The following is a 15,605-nucleotide window of genomic DNA, read 5'->3' as shown; positions in this document are numbered from 1 at the left end:
CTATTGGAAAGCGAAATCGTGATCATACATTTTGAATTCACCCCCATGAACTCGTACATGTAACAGTATCCTGGTTTGAAATTTTGGTTAGTTGAGAATGTTGAATCGGATGTATAATAAATAATTATATTGTGAGTAAAATAGATACCATTAGATGTTAACATTGCACTCGGTGAAAATATTGATGTTTTGTTCTAACTTCCTAGATGCCCTCTAACGTTCAAAGGGAGAAGTGGTCATTGCACTTATCTGGACTTATATACACCTGAATATTTCAGGCAGATTCTAACCCATAACCTCTATGATGCAGGTGCAATGATCGGCTAACTGAGCTATGAAGCCACTTGTCCAGATACTGTTAAGGCGAGGATCTTCATGCACTTCTACCTTCCATCTTTAACCAGCACTTCAAATAATTATATACATTAAATTTTATTCTCTCTAACTTTATTTTTCCAGAGATGCTTCCAAGAAGATAAAGCCTTGGTTTTTCTTTCTGGTGGCTGTTACATTTGCAGTAAGTTGAGCGATGTGTTTTTTTTTTCAGTAAATGATTAATTAAAATGAATTCAGCAATGGTTGGTATGTGGCATCATGTGCCCTTGAGAAAGGTGATAAGTTAGTTGCTTGGTATTGCACAAATAGACAAGTGAAAAATCAGAGTGCCACCCACAGGTATGAATCGAAGCTGTGACAGGTTTGTAACACTGGCTGAATGCTTGCTACCTGTTGAACTGTTAGTTACTCCTGTGAACTTGTAACACTTGTTGAATGCTTGCTACCTGTTGAACTTTTAGTTACAGTATTGTGAAAAAGTAATGAGAACCTAATTCAACGAAATGCGCGAATTTCGGGGCTTTTTGACGAAAAATGGCAAATTTTTGTCCAGCGCGAAAGTTCGCAGAAAAGTCGCTGAATTTTCGCAATGCCTATTGTTGTAGTTGACGCGAATTTTCGAGCAAAAATTCGCTATGACTGATAATTCGTTCCGAAATTTCGAGTGAAAATTCGCTTTGACTGATAATTCGTTCCGAAATTTCGAGCGAAAATTCGCTTTGACTGATAATTCGTTCGTTAGTTACTCCTGTGCATCCAGGGTGCTCAATATGATTTTCATTAGACAAAGTGTCCCTGTAGTGTGACATTAACAATTTGCAGCTGACAATAGGGTGAGCTTTTGACCAGTGTCTATGGATGTCATAGGGTCTAATCCGGCCTGAGGTTTTTCTCCGGGTACTCCGTTTTCACCTCTCCTCAAAAACTTGATTTGACTTGATTTGGTTTGCATTGATTTTGTTAATTTCAATTTACTGTGTCCCCAATTAGTGCTCCAGCACTAGAAGATTAGACACTTTAATATTAAAGGATGTTCGCGCCCATTGCTACTGCGCATTTTTTCCTGCATGCCACACACGTCATGCATTGCAAACCACAATGCCAAAGGCGCAAACATTTTCCACAAGAATGGAACGTGAAAGCATGTGGCATCATGGGATAGATGTGGACCCAGATCTTCTCGGAAATGTCACGCAATGGCGTGACAGTGCGAATAGACAATCACTTTGAGAACTTCGCAGCAATTTTACTCTCTCAGGAATGCTCGGTAACCCCCATTTTTCTTTCCATAGATCACTTCCTTTCCTGATTTTGTCCCTTTTAACAAAAAACAAATTAAAAAAATCTGTCGGTGAGAAGTGCGACTGAAGTTTTCTTTCTTAGACTAATATGTATCGTTTTTCAAGGTCTATTTCACCTCAGCAAAGACATCAGCTGCAAAAGTTTGTTTTAGTTATGTTGAATTGAGTACGTATACCTGATCTAAATTTCACTTTCATTTTTTACTGGTGACAGTTGTAAGCTAAGATTGTCTTAAAATAACACAAGCTTCTAAAAGTGCACCTCATGATCTTGAAAACAAGCACATGCAGTGACCCCCCATTTTTTTGCCTTTTTGGCAAAAGTAGATCATTACCTTTCTGCGTGGCAAGTTTTAAAAAAATCTGTATGTGGGAACGTCTTGGGCGCGAACATCCTTAAATAAAGTTCCTAATTCCTTTCCTTTTTCCTGAAACTCTATTATGTGTAATTCTTCACTTGTCCTGAAAACCAAGGGTCACATTGAAACTATGCAGGTTGGCAATCAGACACAATTTGATGCTACTTAATTGGTTTGCAGAAACTGCCTGTACATTACATGTAGCTTAAAAAGTTACAATTCAAAGACACAACATTTCGACATTGTCCTTTTATGTGTACACCCAAGGCTTGAAATTAACGAAAAAACCCTGTCGCAAAAGACACAAAATTTTGGTCACAATTTCGCAAATTTTAGTCGCAAAATTGTTGCGCTACATCATGTTATCAGTGGGGTAGCAAAACAAAACAGGCGGCCCACAATATGGAGGTAATTAATTATCTATGGCAAAATTCAATCCTCTGTAATAATATTGATGTTTATAGTAGTTTCCAAATTGTGTTCAAATGCATCGATCTGAAGCTGAAGGGCAAAACAAAGTCCCGTTTCAGGTATCATGCAGATAGTCAAAATGCAGAAAGGCACAATCGTAAAAGTCATCACGCAAATAGGCTGGACGCAAAAAGCCATTATAATGCAAATACAGTAGACATAATGTGAAAAGGCCTTAGTGAGGTAAACGCAAATACAATTATAACTATTATGCGGTGATAAACATACATATGACGCATTTTAACTTTAACGTTTTGTGTGATACAACATACATCTTCAGAAGTGACTATTGAACAAATTGTAAAAATATATATATACCGGTACTTAAAACTTTGAGAAAGACTACATTGTATTAACTAGATTAAGAACAATGCTCTTAAAGGGGAAGTTCACTCCAAAATGACAATCTCTTTTTTTCATAGATTATTAGAAAGTTCATGAGAAGAACTGTTACAGCTTTTAACCAAAATTTCAATCTTGAAATAGCTTTCTAAGCTTGTGAAATCCTTGTTTATAAAATACACACATGCAGGTTGCCATCTTGGATTATTCTTAGCAGCCTGGCAACCTGTTCGTGACATCATTGAGTTCAACTGATAACAAACTAAATTATTTTATTGTATTTGGGTTGTCTCTTTGCATTGTGTCTATTTGCGTTATGCCTTTTCATGTATAATTTACCAAAAAGTTGCCTTTCTGCATTTGACTATCGATCTGCATGATACCTGAAAAAGGCCGTTGCCCTTCAGCTTCGGATTGATGCATTCATGATTTGGAAATTACTATATCAATTACAGAGGATTGCATTTTGTCATAGTTATACATGTACCTCCATACCAGAATACTTGTGTTTAAAGAAACTGCTGAAAATGGTGAATGATATAGAAGGAATGGAGCTGTGTATACCGGTCCCTGTGTCAGGTAAAAGGCCCCGGCATCATCAGGGTTCAAAGGAGTGTGGGACTTCACTTGTCCTTTTGCCTATTGCCATTAGCATTAATTTTGTCATGGGTATATTATGGCATTTGCGACCATTATAGATGCATTTTGCACATTTGTTGAGCTTGCAGTCCAGAGGGATATTCTCTGTAATGGAGAACATAAATTGCGACATATGTGGGGTACTTACAAGTTACCATTGTTGTATTGTATGTTCTAGGTTGCATCCTGCCTGGAACTTTTCAGTTGCAGTCTTTTTGTAGGTCTGTTTCGAAACAACTAGCTCTTCACAATGTGAATTACATGTAGGAGTTCTATGGGAACTTAAAAGTTATCGTTGTTATATTGTATGTTCTAGATTGAATCCCGCCTGGAACTTTTCAGTTGCAGTCTTTTTACCTGTTTCGAAGCAACTAGCTCTTTACTATGTGAATTAATTTTTTTTGGTTGTGATACACTACATGTTTATCTTGGTGGTCCACTTTAGGTTTTTTTTGCTACAAATGGTGAAGTTTCAGAGAAAGGAAGGCTTTTTGCCATATCAGATTCATTTCCTGAATGTATCCTTTTGACCATGAACTATAAAATTAACCACTCTTAATGATGTGCTTAATTTAAATGAATGTTTCTAAATAGACACACTTGGGTTTGGTGTTTAAGAAGTCAGGCTGCCTCTTGTTTTTTCTTTAATTAATAGTTAACTTTGCTCGTCAGACATGGAGCTAAATTGTAGAGGAGACTCTGTTGTTACTGTTGTTTTGACTGGACCATTTGCCGGTGAAGATCAAAGTTAGTAGAGTGTGGTTAATTGTCCTTGTTTTTGCATGTCATCATCATCAATCCAATTTTGATCTGGGCTTATCCCTGTAAACGTGGGTGGCCAGATTTACATATAATAATATTAATATTGTATATTTTATTCAAACAATATTATGTGGCTCGTGTTTCTGACTGATATAACCCATGCTCTGATTGGCTAAGCTCCAGCAGCTTAGGACCTTTAAGGGCATTTTCCTGAAATGCCCGCGGGCAGATTATGGATTATGCAAATTCAATAGTTTTTGTTTTCTTTTTTTAGAACCATTTTTTTAGCCATATAATATATAAATAACTTATAATAACCTCGAGCTTTTGGTCGTTACAGCAAAATCTCAAACCTCAGCCTAGCTGTATTGACCTAATGCTATATTGCTCAGTCAATATGGCAAGGCCCTAGTTTGAGATTTTGCTGTAACAACCTCACTCTGCATGGGTTATTAAGTAGTTTATTATGGGAGGCATTAAACCTTTTTTCCCTGATGCACCTCTTTCTATAGGATTAATATTATTTAGACCTAGTTTATTCTTCATTTTCTAAATCTAAGTGTAATAAAGCTGAATGATTTTAGCTTGCCCTCAGAGGCAGAGGCACAGTCATTGGCTATTATTAATCATAAACATTAGCTGAAACGCGCTCTTTCTTGAGTTCTAATTATACATGTACATGTTGTTATATAACCCTTAAACCGCTGAGGTGGCTCTCATTGAAAAGAGCAGACAGAGTAAAATCTTTAAGATAGTGTTACTACAGTATTTGGAGAGAAATGGTTATTACAAAAGGGGACATTTTCCCATGGCATGGTTCAATTCTAAAAATTTAATAATATAAATATAATCAAGTCAAGTTATGAGTCAGGGAGATTGAACAACGAATATACTGTACTACAGCGACAAAAGTCTTGGGTTATAAGTTGGTTTAAATTCCTTAGTTTGAATAATAATTGCCTGTTCCCTCCCAAGGAAAATGTTGTCAATAGCGAACAGAGTCATTTCCTGGTCTATTTTAACACTGATTGTGTTGGGGGGTGGGGAGGACTTCTATTTTGAAGCTTTTACTGGAGTTTTCACAGTTGTATGTGCTTATAAATATAGCTTATGACATCTGAGAGGTTTTTAGGCCCATTCTGGCAAAGGCGTCCCAACCACTGTAAAGACCCACAGATAAGCTGCACCTTTTTTCCAAAAAGCATTGCTAGAAATCCAGGGTGCAGCTTATCTGTGGGAACATTTGAAAAAGGCTGCTTCTGGTCTATGCAGCCGATATAATGCCTGGTTACTAAGCTACGAATGCATTCTAGACTTGTTGTAATGCAAAAATCTTTGAAAAAACTGTGTTAACCCGTTGACTCCTGGGGGTTCCCCATTGACGAGTAAAATTGTCTGGCGTTAGACAGTCTGACAGTAAAATACTCATTATGGCCGGTTTAGGCTGGTTTAGGTGTCAAAGGATTAAATGAAGAAATTTCTGTCAACAAATACCAGAAAATGATCAACTGTATGTCAAAGTTGGTAGAAACAATGTTCATTACAGTAAAGTGCTAAAATTGTGGGTAAGACTTTGAAGTATTTTCAGTCTGCTCCAATATTATTAATATAGTGAGTTTATTTTGGATAAACAGTGGGTGAAGAAGACTTCTGAAGACTTGACTTTGAATTTCTTTTGGTTTCTTTCAAAAGTCTTTTTTCCAAAATTAGCTGCTAAATTCAGGGTGCGGCTTATCTGTGGGTGTTTACGGTACTTTTACCACTGATTGTAGAATGATGTATATCAGGCAGTGATAAAGTGTTTTAGGGTCTTGTCACTCTTAGATGAATAATTATTTGTTGTTCATGCAGTAATTAGGTCAGCAGCAGCAGTGGGCCACAAATCCATAATTAAATTGGGTTGAGCTGTTAATGCATACACATGTTTTAGCCATACTATTTGACAGTTGACCTTACAAAATACTATTACTAATTACTATTTTGGTTTAGGTTCAGCATCTGAGTTTAACCTCACCGTTGCTCTTATAAACAGGAATGGAAATGTAACAAATTCAATAATCAAGGTATTTATTTCTTATGGCTTGTAATAATGCAGGGTCACCAGAGCCATACTAGAGATGAATAATGGATAACCTTTTTAGTGGCCAGCGCCGGCAAAGCTCCAAATATAAACAAAAGACTGGCAACTATACTTTAACTCTTTCACTGCTGACTTTTCTACGGTCAGTATACCCCTTCACTGCTGCATTTTTTCGCAACATAAGACACCAGAGAAACCACTCTCAAAGAATGAACCATATCTTTAGTTCTATTGACGCTATTATGATAATATTTTCAGGACATAATTATACAATAAAAAATTTGCCATCGTTTGAGCTATCTTTATTAAGGTGAAAGCAGAGCCTAAACACAATTTGATTTATATAAATAAAGAAATACAGTAAACATGCATTACAAAAGTTCATGTGCGCTAATGGCACGCAATTCTTGTAGGCAAAAGGACCTTTTCAAGAAAGGAAACATGCATAATAATGAACACTGAATTTTGCCTTTGTGAAGTCAAAAACATTCATGTCGTCCGGTCGTGTTTCACCTTCCTTTTCAAGTGAGATTAACCTTTCTATCATCCGAAAATGGCAGAACTTGTCATGCTAGTTGTCCTTTAGGGTATACGAAACAATCCCATTGCATGCATGCCCCTATAGGAACAAATTTCCAACAGCACTTTGGGACACTCTTTCATGTCGAGTATTCTCAACATCCGCAGTGGGAGTCACATAATCCTATGTCGAGTATACTCGACAACAGCAGTGAAAGAGTTAATGTAAACTTTTAATTCTTGGCTTTGACGTTGAGGGGCTGGACAATCTGCGAGCCCGTGAGCGATCGAGCTATGTTGGCTTGCATGACTTGCAGCCATGGCTCTCATGACTCGCATGGCTAATGCTGGCTCACACGTTGTCCTCACTCTAACGTTGAAGTGCACACTAGGAAAAATCACAAATGAATCGAAGTTGGATATTGTGCTCTAGCACTTTGTATCAGATTTTCAGCTTTGTTGACTGGTTCATCTCATGAACTAACAGACGAGTGCATTTAATTTTGTTTTCCTTAACTCCAAATAATGTTTAATCAAAAGTAACTTGCAGTTCTGAAAGAAAGAAACCTGGGAGAGTTAGGTCTCAATTTCTGCTATGACGATCAAAGAAGCATCCTTTTACAGATTTAGTAGTCAGGAATTTACCGACATGGACACAATTAAGAAAAGCTAGAAATTCATTTTGTCCAAGGGATTTGTTTTGTTTATTGCATTCTTTGACGAAGTTTATTTCTCTGAAAATAAACAGTATAAGAACAGGTTATAAAAGTATGCATAAATTAGATCAAGACTCAAATAACCACACTGTCTTGAACAAGCCAGCTGACACAATTTAACAGCAGAAGAAATTGACAGCAAATAATTATAAATAAAAGAATCCGAGATTCTTAATCGATCTTGTTGTAAAATTAATGCACTCCAGTTAATTTGTAATAAATATTTTGTTTGATACAGAACTAAAGCTGATGGAATTCCCCTGACATTCTTTCACCATGTAATTAGGTTGAGGTCGAGCTATGTGGAAATACCTTTAACAACAACAACAACAACAACAACAACAATAATAATAATAATAATAATAATAATAATAATAATAATAACAAAAATCAAATCTAAATCAATCTAACAAAAATCAAATCTGCAATTAAGCTGTATGAGAATACAGATCCTACCATGAGGTTAGTTCAGAAGTTTGAAGAGAGGGCGAGTGAGAAGGGATTCACTTCGTTGGTTAAGGAGGCATGCAAGTACGCGGAGGAGCTGGACACGGGTTTGACTTTGAACTATCCGAACCCGTCATGCAGCCCGCGCCAAGCACCGGATACAGAAATTCTAGGGAAGAAAGTTAAGGGTTATTTGAGGAGGACTGTGACGGAGAAGTTACAGGAAGAGATTGAGAGCGAGCCATGGCATGGTCGCTTTCTGTGTGCACGGTGGCAGGACGAAGATCTGAGCATGGATGAGTGTTTTGCTTGGCTACGGGAGTGGCCCTCAGCACCCAGCCACACGATTACCGGGGTACTGGAGCTTTATGAACAGCTCACCCCTACTAGAGTGTATACAAAGATCAAAACAGGAACTTCACAAGGAGAGATCACGTGTGGGTTGTGCGGAGGCACTGCAGAAACTCTTGCGCATGTTCTTGCGGGATGTCCTGCTTTAGCACAGTCCAAGTACTTGGAGCGAGACAACGCTGCACTTAAGGTGTTGTTCTTTGAGGTGTGTAAAGACCTGCAGCTAGTGGACTCAGTACCACGATGGTACTCGTTAGTGGCACCCAAACCAGTGTACGAATCTCCGGAAGCTCAAGCTTACTGGGATGTACCAGTGTATGCCGAACAAAGCTATCATAATGTCAAGGCCAACAGAGTGGACGTTAGATTTGTGGATCACAGGAGGAAACGAGTCTGGGCAGTTGAAATGAGTTGCCCCTAGTTATACAACCGTAGGAAAAAGGAGAGGGAGAAGACGGAAAAGTATGCTCCACTGCGCTGGGAGTTAAGGAAGCAGTACCCTGGCTATGTCGTGGAACAGTGCAACGTAGTGATTGATGTGCTAGGCGGTTGGTCTAAAGATTTAGAGAAAACAACAAAGAAACTTTTGGGCGCTAGAGGAAAGGAGGTTCTCAGAAGGATGCAGAAAGCTATTATCTCAAGTTTGCTTAACATAGCGCGGGCCTTCAAGACGACCGTCAAATAATTTTACGAACTTTAGAAATTATAGAGTATTAGAAAATTTTAAGAATTTTTTTTTTCTTTGAATTTTTAAGGATTTAGGATTTTAAGGATTATTATATATATATATATATTATATATATATATATTATATATATATTTTATCATTTTAAAACGCTCCTTTATATAGAGACTTGTGTTCCGTAAGAGGACATAGGATACGCTTTGTGCCCTATGTACTTTTAATATTAGAGCATCCATATGTGTATACTGCAGATAATAATGATAATGATGATACCGTAAGTAGGCAATAGTTTTATATAGCGCCTTTTTCCAATGTCCAAAGGCACTTAACCCTAACCCTAAACCCTAACCCACAACAATAGAAATCTAAAAGCTATAAGAAATGCTAAGTAGTAGAAATGCTAATTATAGTAAAAGATCAAGCTGTGGGTGGGGGGGGGGGGGGGGGGTATGGGTGTCGCGCTCCAATGACTAGCTCCTCCGTTTTACTATTAATATTAAGCTTAAGCTTATTAGATAAATGTAGCATCCACTTATTTATATCACTAATGCAGACCTCAATGCAGGAAACAGCAAAAAGTTTTTCAACCGTCAAAGATGACTCAAACAAAACAGAAATTTGCATGTCGTCTGCATAGAAGTGAAAACACATCCTGTGAAATCTACCCCTAACTAGTATGTCCCCCAATGGTGATGTGTGTACACAGTAAATACAAAAATTTAATAGGTCCAAAGAATGAGCCTTGGGGTACACCTCAAAAAAAAAAAAAAAAGATTGCCACTAGTGGATTTCCTTCCCGAACCATCACAAGCTGCTTTCTGTTAGTGAGGTCAGATTTAAGCCAGGAAAGTGCTATGCCCTTAATACCGAAACAACATGACAATCGCTGCAAAAGAATAGAATGATGAAAGGTATCAAGCGACTGCAGATAAATCTAACAAAACAAGGATAAGAGAACAGCAATATTATCAATAGCTTCCAGGATATCATTTTGAACTCAGACTAAGCAAAGCCGTTTCAGTACTATGCAACTTCTTGTACGCAGACTGGAAAACTTCACCTAGATCATTATTCAAAATATAGCTAGTTAACTGATGAGCAACAGACTTTTCAATTAATTTGGAAGTAAACATTAGATTCCAAACCTGTCAAAAATTACTTAAAACCTCAAAGTCAGAATCCACCTTCTTCAATAAAAGGGATCAACAGTGCTTCCTTGCATGTGAACATCCGTAACAGTTCCTGTCTCCAATGAAATTGATTATTTTAGTAATCACTGGCAGAAGACCAGGAAGGCACACTTTGAGCACACACAAAGGAACTGGATTCAAAGCACTCAACTTTATAGAACCAGCCGTGATAATATGTTTCACTTGTTCAATTGACACGTCTTCAAAGTGTGTCAACTGAATAGGGCAGTGGACTGAGTGAGTTAGTCTGAGAGGAAAGGTGCCGCGCATCGCAAGCATCACTTGAGAGGTTATTATGGATATCTACAATTTTGCTCTTAAAGAAATCTGCTAATCTCTCAGCTAAATCTACATCAGAAGAAGAGGGAGGATAGCTCGATCAGTTCACCTCTCTTGTGCAGTAATTTATCCACAGTTTGAAATAAAATCTGCTGATTACCTACCTTGAGGGTCCTCTATTAAGCCTGAATTGTAGTCAACCTTAGCATTTGAAGTCAGATTCGAAACCACATTGCACTGAGCCATAAAGCGATCAGAGTGTTTTGATCTTCGCCAGTGATGCTCCAGTCTCCTCCATGCTCTCTTCTGAGTCATGATCTCTTGTGAAAACCAAGGTGCGGCTGGGCGCATAACAATTAATAGATTTAGCTTTTAAAGGAGCGTGAGTATCAAGTTGTGACCAAAGAACATCATTAAATCGATTTCCTAAACAGGAAAGTGGATAGAAAAGTGCATATTATCTGAAGAAATTTGTTCTCTTCCCTAATTTAGAACAGGACAGTTGGACTCAACTCTTCATGCGTTTCATCAATCAGTGAATCATTTTGGGATCCGATATCTATAACAGCGACATTTGATAACTTCACAGAAGAGGACAAGTCAGTACTCTCTTTTCTTACTTGCACATTTGTAAATTTAGTTTGGAGTAATATAATTATTTAAATAACAATACACTCCCCCCCTCCCCTATTAAATTTTCCCTTTTCGTGGGCATGCAGTGTAGTGTTACTAGTAGATATCGCCTTCAGACGACCACATCTCAGTGCTCTAGGTTTGAATCTCAGCAGGTGCTCTCCAAAGTTCCCTGAGCTTCCTATCCACGTGAGGTCCCACTTGGCAAAATGAGTATACCAGTTTTACATTTACATGAGTGTACCAGTTGTGTATGCAACAAGCATGGAGTAGCGCCTGTGGACCCCTACCATGATAATAATATGGTAGAAGCTTAAGAAAAAGGACCCTTCAACTGCAGTTGGCCTATTTGTCTTGCCTTTTAGCCAAATTTGTCTCTACTATTATAAAATTGATTTTCACCGTTAATAGCACAATGTGTCGAGGTAATGACAAATGCACATGCTCAGTTTTGATATAAACATAATTAAGTGTCCAGTTAAGCCTACGTGTATATTAAGTTAACTATTAGCTGTTATTACAGTTGAGCCAATGTTTCAGTGGTGTTCGTTTCAGAGCAATCAGAAGCGATCAGATTTAGAGAAGAGTAAGAGATTTAGGGTGTGAAATGCCAACAAAATAACGAGTTCCTCTCCAGAATTAACGTTTTTTCTCAGAAGAAGAGAAACTACTGTGTAACAGTTGTTGAATGGAAGCTGTCTTCAATAGTTTCGCACATTTGGGGTTGTTACTTCGATTAACACGTCCATAAATTATGCTATAATACAGTGCCTTACCATAATAAAATAAAATTATAGGCCAGGCAAACCTCAAATTACAGGAAAAAAGGTGAATGAAATAGTCAAGAATCAAGAAATTACACAGTCCTTTGACAAGAAATTCTTGTTTTGACCGAAAGCCTTGTTTTTGCACCTTCTGAAACTAACACCGCTGAGATGTGGGCTCAACTGTAGCAACAGATATTGATAACAAAGTTAACATTTACTTTACATAGAGCTGCTTTCAAATGAGTGTCGTAAAACGAATACCAAAGTAATTACTTCGACCAATCACAGCGGGTGCAAATAGCGCAATGGACCAATCCAAATTCGTAGCAATTCCATGTAACTTGCTCAAAGTGCGGGAAAAATGGTGGGTGCAAGTCGCGATTGGTTTTGGTTTTCCTCCTCATTGGCTGATAGATTGGTGAGAGATTTTTAAACCAATCACTAAGCATAGCAATAGACCAATTTTGATATATTAAAATTCAGTCCTAAACAAAAGACATCATCTCGAGGCTCTGGGAAATAATTATACAAATCCTTACATTTATTCCCCAGAGGCCTTGAGATGATGCCTTTTGTTTGGGACTGAAGACAGTCATTTGAAAACTGCTCTGTGATTCACCTGTCACCAATTTATCTATGTCTAATGTTTATGTATTCAGTGTTTACGACTTTGTCAGCACCCCTCTTCATTTTTATGTGTGCATTGTTGACCAGTCTTTTTTTTTACCTTCAGCATAACACATTTGATGTTCACCTTAAACACATCCTTTCCAATTGCTGTGTCGATGAAACACTTCTTAGAACCAGTATCCCAACATGGCCAAGTAAGAGTTAACCTTTGTCTTTACCTTTCTCCCCTTTGAAATGAAATGAAAGATAACTAGTGCAGATCACAGAAAAAAAAAATATATGTGACACAGCTCGTGCAATATTGTTGTTACTGCACTTTTAAAGAAATAGGAAGTTAAAATTCCAATCAATTCCTGCTGTCAATCACTGTCATTTTGGCAGTTTGTGTCTGAAGTGGCTACTGACTATCGAGGCAAATGTGATAGACAGAAGTGAAAAATGAACCCATAATTAGATTTATGGGATTATTTTTATTTCTCTTTTAGATTATTATTGCACTTGTTATATTACTTGGAGTCTACATTCTTATTATATTTGAGGTATGAAGCAATTCTGATGTTTGTAGAAAGATAATTTCATATTTGTTGTTGTGCTTCTTAAAAAAAGGAAAATAAATAAAAAAGAGTAATTTTTTGAGACTTAGCTAATCCTGTGTGCATGATGAATCATCAATTTTTTTTATTTGTCTTTATTTATTAATAATTTTTAATATTTCCTTTAAATTCTTCATTAGGAATAAAGAATCGGTGATCTCGTGCGGGGGTGCGCGGTGCACCCCCTGCACCTTCCCCCTAGATCCGCCCCTGGCCCCTGCACCCTCCCTCTAGATCTGCTCCTGGCTCTAATGTTCAGTATCCCATGATTATAGCAATCAGTCAGTCAGAACCAGTCACATGATTCAAGCGCTGTAAACAACTAACCTCCGGTAGTACTACACTGCACAATGTATTGTTGATGAGATAATTTCTTTCAGCTTGTTCACAGGGCCACTGCAGCAATGCTGGGATCCTTGGCGGCTCTATCTGCTTTGTCTTATGTGAACAAGGTAAATAATCTGATTACATGGGATCATTAAGTTACCGCTTACATGCATGTTTATTTTAAAAACAAGGGAGTTTTATATCAACATAAGGTCTACAACATCATGATTAGCTGTAAAATTAATTGATTATGATTAAGTCTCAATTTGAAAGGTATAACCTTCCCACACTTAGCCAAGTGTCCCCTTGGTTTTCCTGGAAGGATTATGTGACATTCTGTCGCTTTTATTTTTCAGAGGTACTATACTCTAGGGGAAAAGTAACTAAACTTTAACATTTATCTCTAGCTGTAAACGTGTGTAAACCTTACATTGACAATAGGCCATTTTCGAGTTCATGCCTTCCTCACCTTCAAAGCGAGTCTAAGTGCGAAGTTTTTGTTATGAAAATTAGTTTTCATTCATATGTAAAGTAGAACTAATTACCATTACAAAAACTTCGCACTTAGACTCGCTTTGAAGAGGAGGCAGGCATGAACTCGGAAATGGCCTATTGCCTGATAATAATAATAATAATAATAATAGTAATAATAATAATAATAATAATTAATAATAATAATAATAATAATAATAATAATAATAAAGACTCTATACAGGGTAGCACGATAATAGCCACAGGCTAATAAACTTGTGGCCCTGATTTAATCAACTAATTACAAGTTAAAAATAGAACATAAAAATTAAGAACTATTTAAGAACTATTTAAAAATTAAGAACTTAAAATTATGAATAAAATAATCGAGAAAATTAATGATCATATAAAACTCGATTACTAAATATGAAAATGATGTAAAAATTGCTGGTCCCTAAAAATCTTACTCCACTTGTTATGCTTAAAACAGGCTACAGAATTCACCTTCCTTAGTAGATAAGGGTACATTATTCCAGAGTCTTGAAGCGGATACTACAAATGTGCGTCCACCTTCGGTTTCTCTTTTATATTTAGGGCAAACAGCGTTGAAATTAGCGTACCGCGTATTCCGTGAATGACGTTTGTGATTAATTACTAGGTGATCATCCAGGTAGCTTGGTAGAGACCCATGTATATGTTTGTACAAAATGGAGCATTTGTCTATGTTACATTGTTCATAAAAAGGAATCCAGTGTAGCTTATTAAATAGTGCTACCGATGATGCTTGGCGGTCTGCGTACAAGATAACTCGCGCTGCGCGCTTTTGTAACTTTAAAATTCTATTTAATAACTCCTTGTCGCACGATGACCAATACCGGGCGAATTATAGCATTATAGTATAGTAGGCGTTGAGATAACGGCAAAAATACTCTAATCTTACGTAATACAGCTATCCGCCAGGGGCACCCAACGAATGATTTCGGTAAAATATCTGTTCGGATGTAAGGTGATCCGCGAAGAAAGCCTCTTACAAATCATTTCGACATGCAAGTTAGAAGAAAGCATGTTGTCAATTTCTAAACCCAAGAGGGTAGCACTGTTTACAATTTTGAGGGTTTTTACTCCATCTGTTGTAACATTCGGCAGATTGCGAAGCTTGGGTGCAAGTCTTTTCCCGGTAATCGTCAAAACCTTCGTCTTTTCTTCGTTTAAAGGTAGCTTATTTGCATTAGCCCAAAGCTGAATTTCACTTACAGATGTGTTCAGTGAAAGTTCCAGTTGTGATATGTTCCTGAAATCCGAAGAAGTTGTAATTGTTGTATCATCCGCGTAAAGGTCAATTTGAGAGCTGACGTGTAAAGGCAGATCATTAATGAATAGAATAAAGAACAAAGGGCCCAAAATACTGCCTTGAGGAACGCCATGTTTAACTAGAGACACACGATTCCTTCCATTAAATAAAGATTTTGAAAAACACTTTGGGATAAAGAAGCGGAAATAAATGACAACGTTTCGAGGTCATCCTGGCTTCATTTTCATTCTGCAGCATCCGGCGGCCGGCATGTTTCAACTATTGACACCTGTGAGAACATTCTATTATATATTTTGACGCTTTCAAAAAGTTGAAGCTACCTGAATTTTTTAGGTGTCTATAGGAGACTATTCACCTCCGATCACCTCGCGCGGGATTTTGCGCCCGAAAATATT

The 15,605-nt window shown here is 37.4% G+C and overlaps 1 protein-coding gene and 1 pseudogene across 2 annotated transcripts in view; one reads left to right on the top strand and one right to left on the bottom strand.

Moving 5' to 3' along the window:
• Positions 1-15,605, top strand: part of LOC137993619 (P protein-like) — a 56,603-nt gene that overhangs the window by 2,219 nt on the left and 38,779 nt on the right. Inside the window, exons 2-9 of one of the 2 annotated variants that reach the window (XM_068839574.1) lie at positions 460-517; positions 3,894-3,966; positions 4,121-4,195; positions 6,200-6,273; positions 10,970-11,076; positions 12,611-12,701; positions 12,993-13,046; positions 13,481-13,552. In XM_068839574.1, coding sequence (XP_068695675.1) covers positions 460-517; positions 3,894-3,966; positions 4,121-4,195; positions 6,200-6,273; positions 10,970-11,076; positions 12,611-12,701; positions 12,993-13,046; positions 13,481-13,552 — 604 coding nt within the window. Of the gene's footprint in view, positions 1-459; positions 518-3,893; positions 3,967-4,103; positions 4,196-6,199; positions 6,274-10,969; positions 11,077-12,610; positions 12,702-12,992; positions 13,047-13,480; positions 13,553-15,605 lie in introns of those variants that run through there. The other variant, XM_068839575.1, reaches the window with a different exon arrangement.
• LOC137987930 (uncharacterized) overlaps positions 14,319-15,605 on the bottom strand; it is a 2,111-nt pseudogene continuing 824 nt past the window's right edge.

Source organism: Montipora foliosa, chromosome 2, assembly GCF_036669935.1.
Source record: "Montipora foliosa isolate CH-2021 chromosome 2, ASM3666993v2, whole genome shotgun sequence".
In the NCBI taxonomy this organism is placed as follows: Eukaryota; Metazoa; Cnidaria; class Anthozoa; order Scleractinia; family Acroporidae; genus Montipora; species Montipora foliosa.
This window is presented reverse-complemented; position numbering and strand designations above follow the sequence as displayed.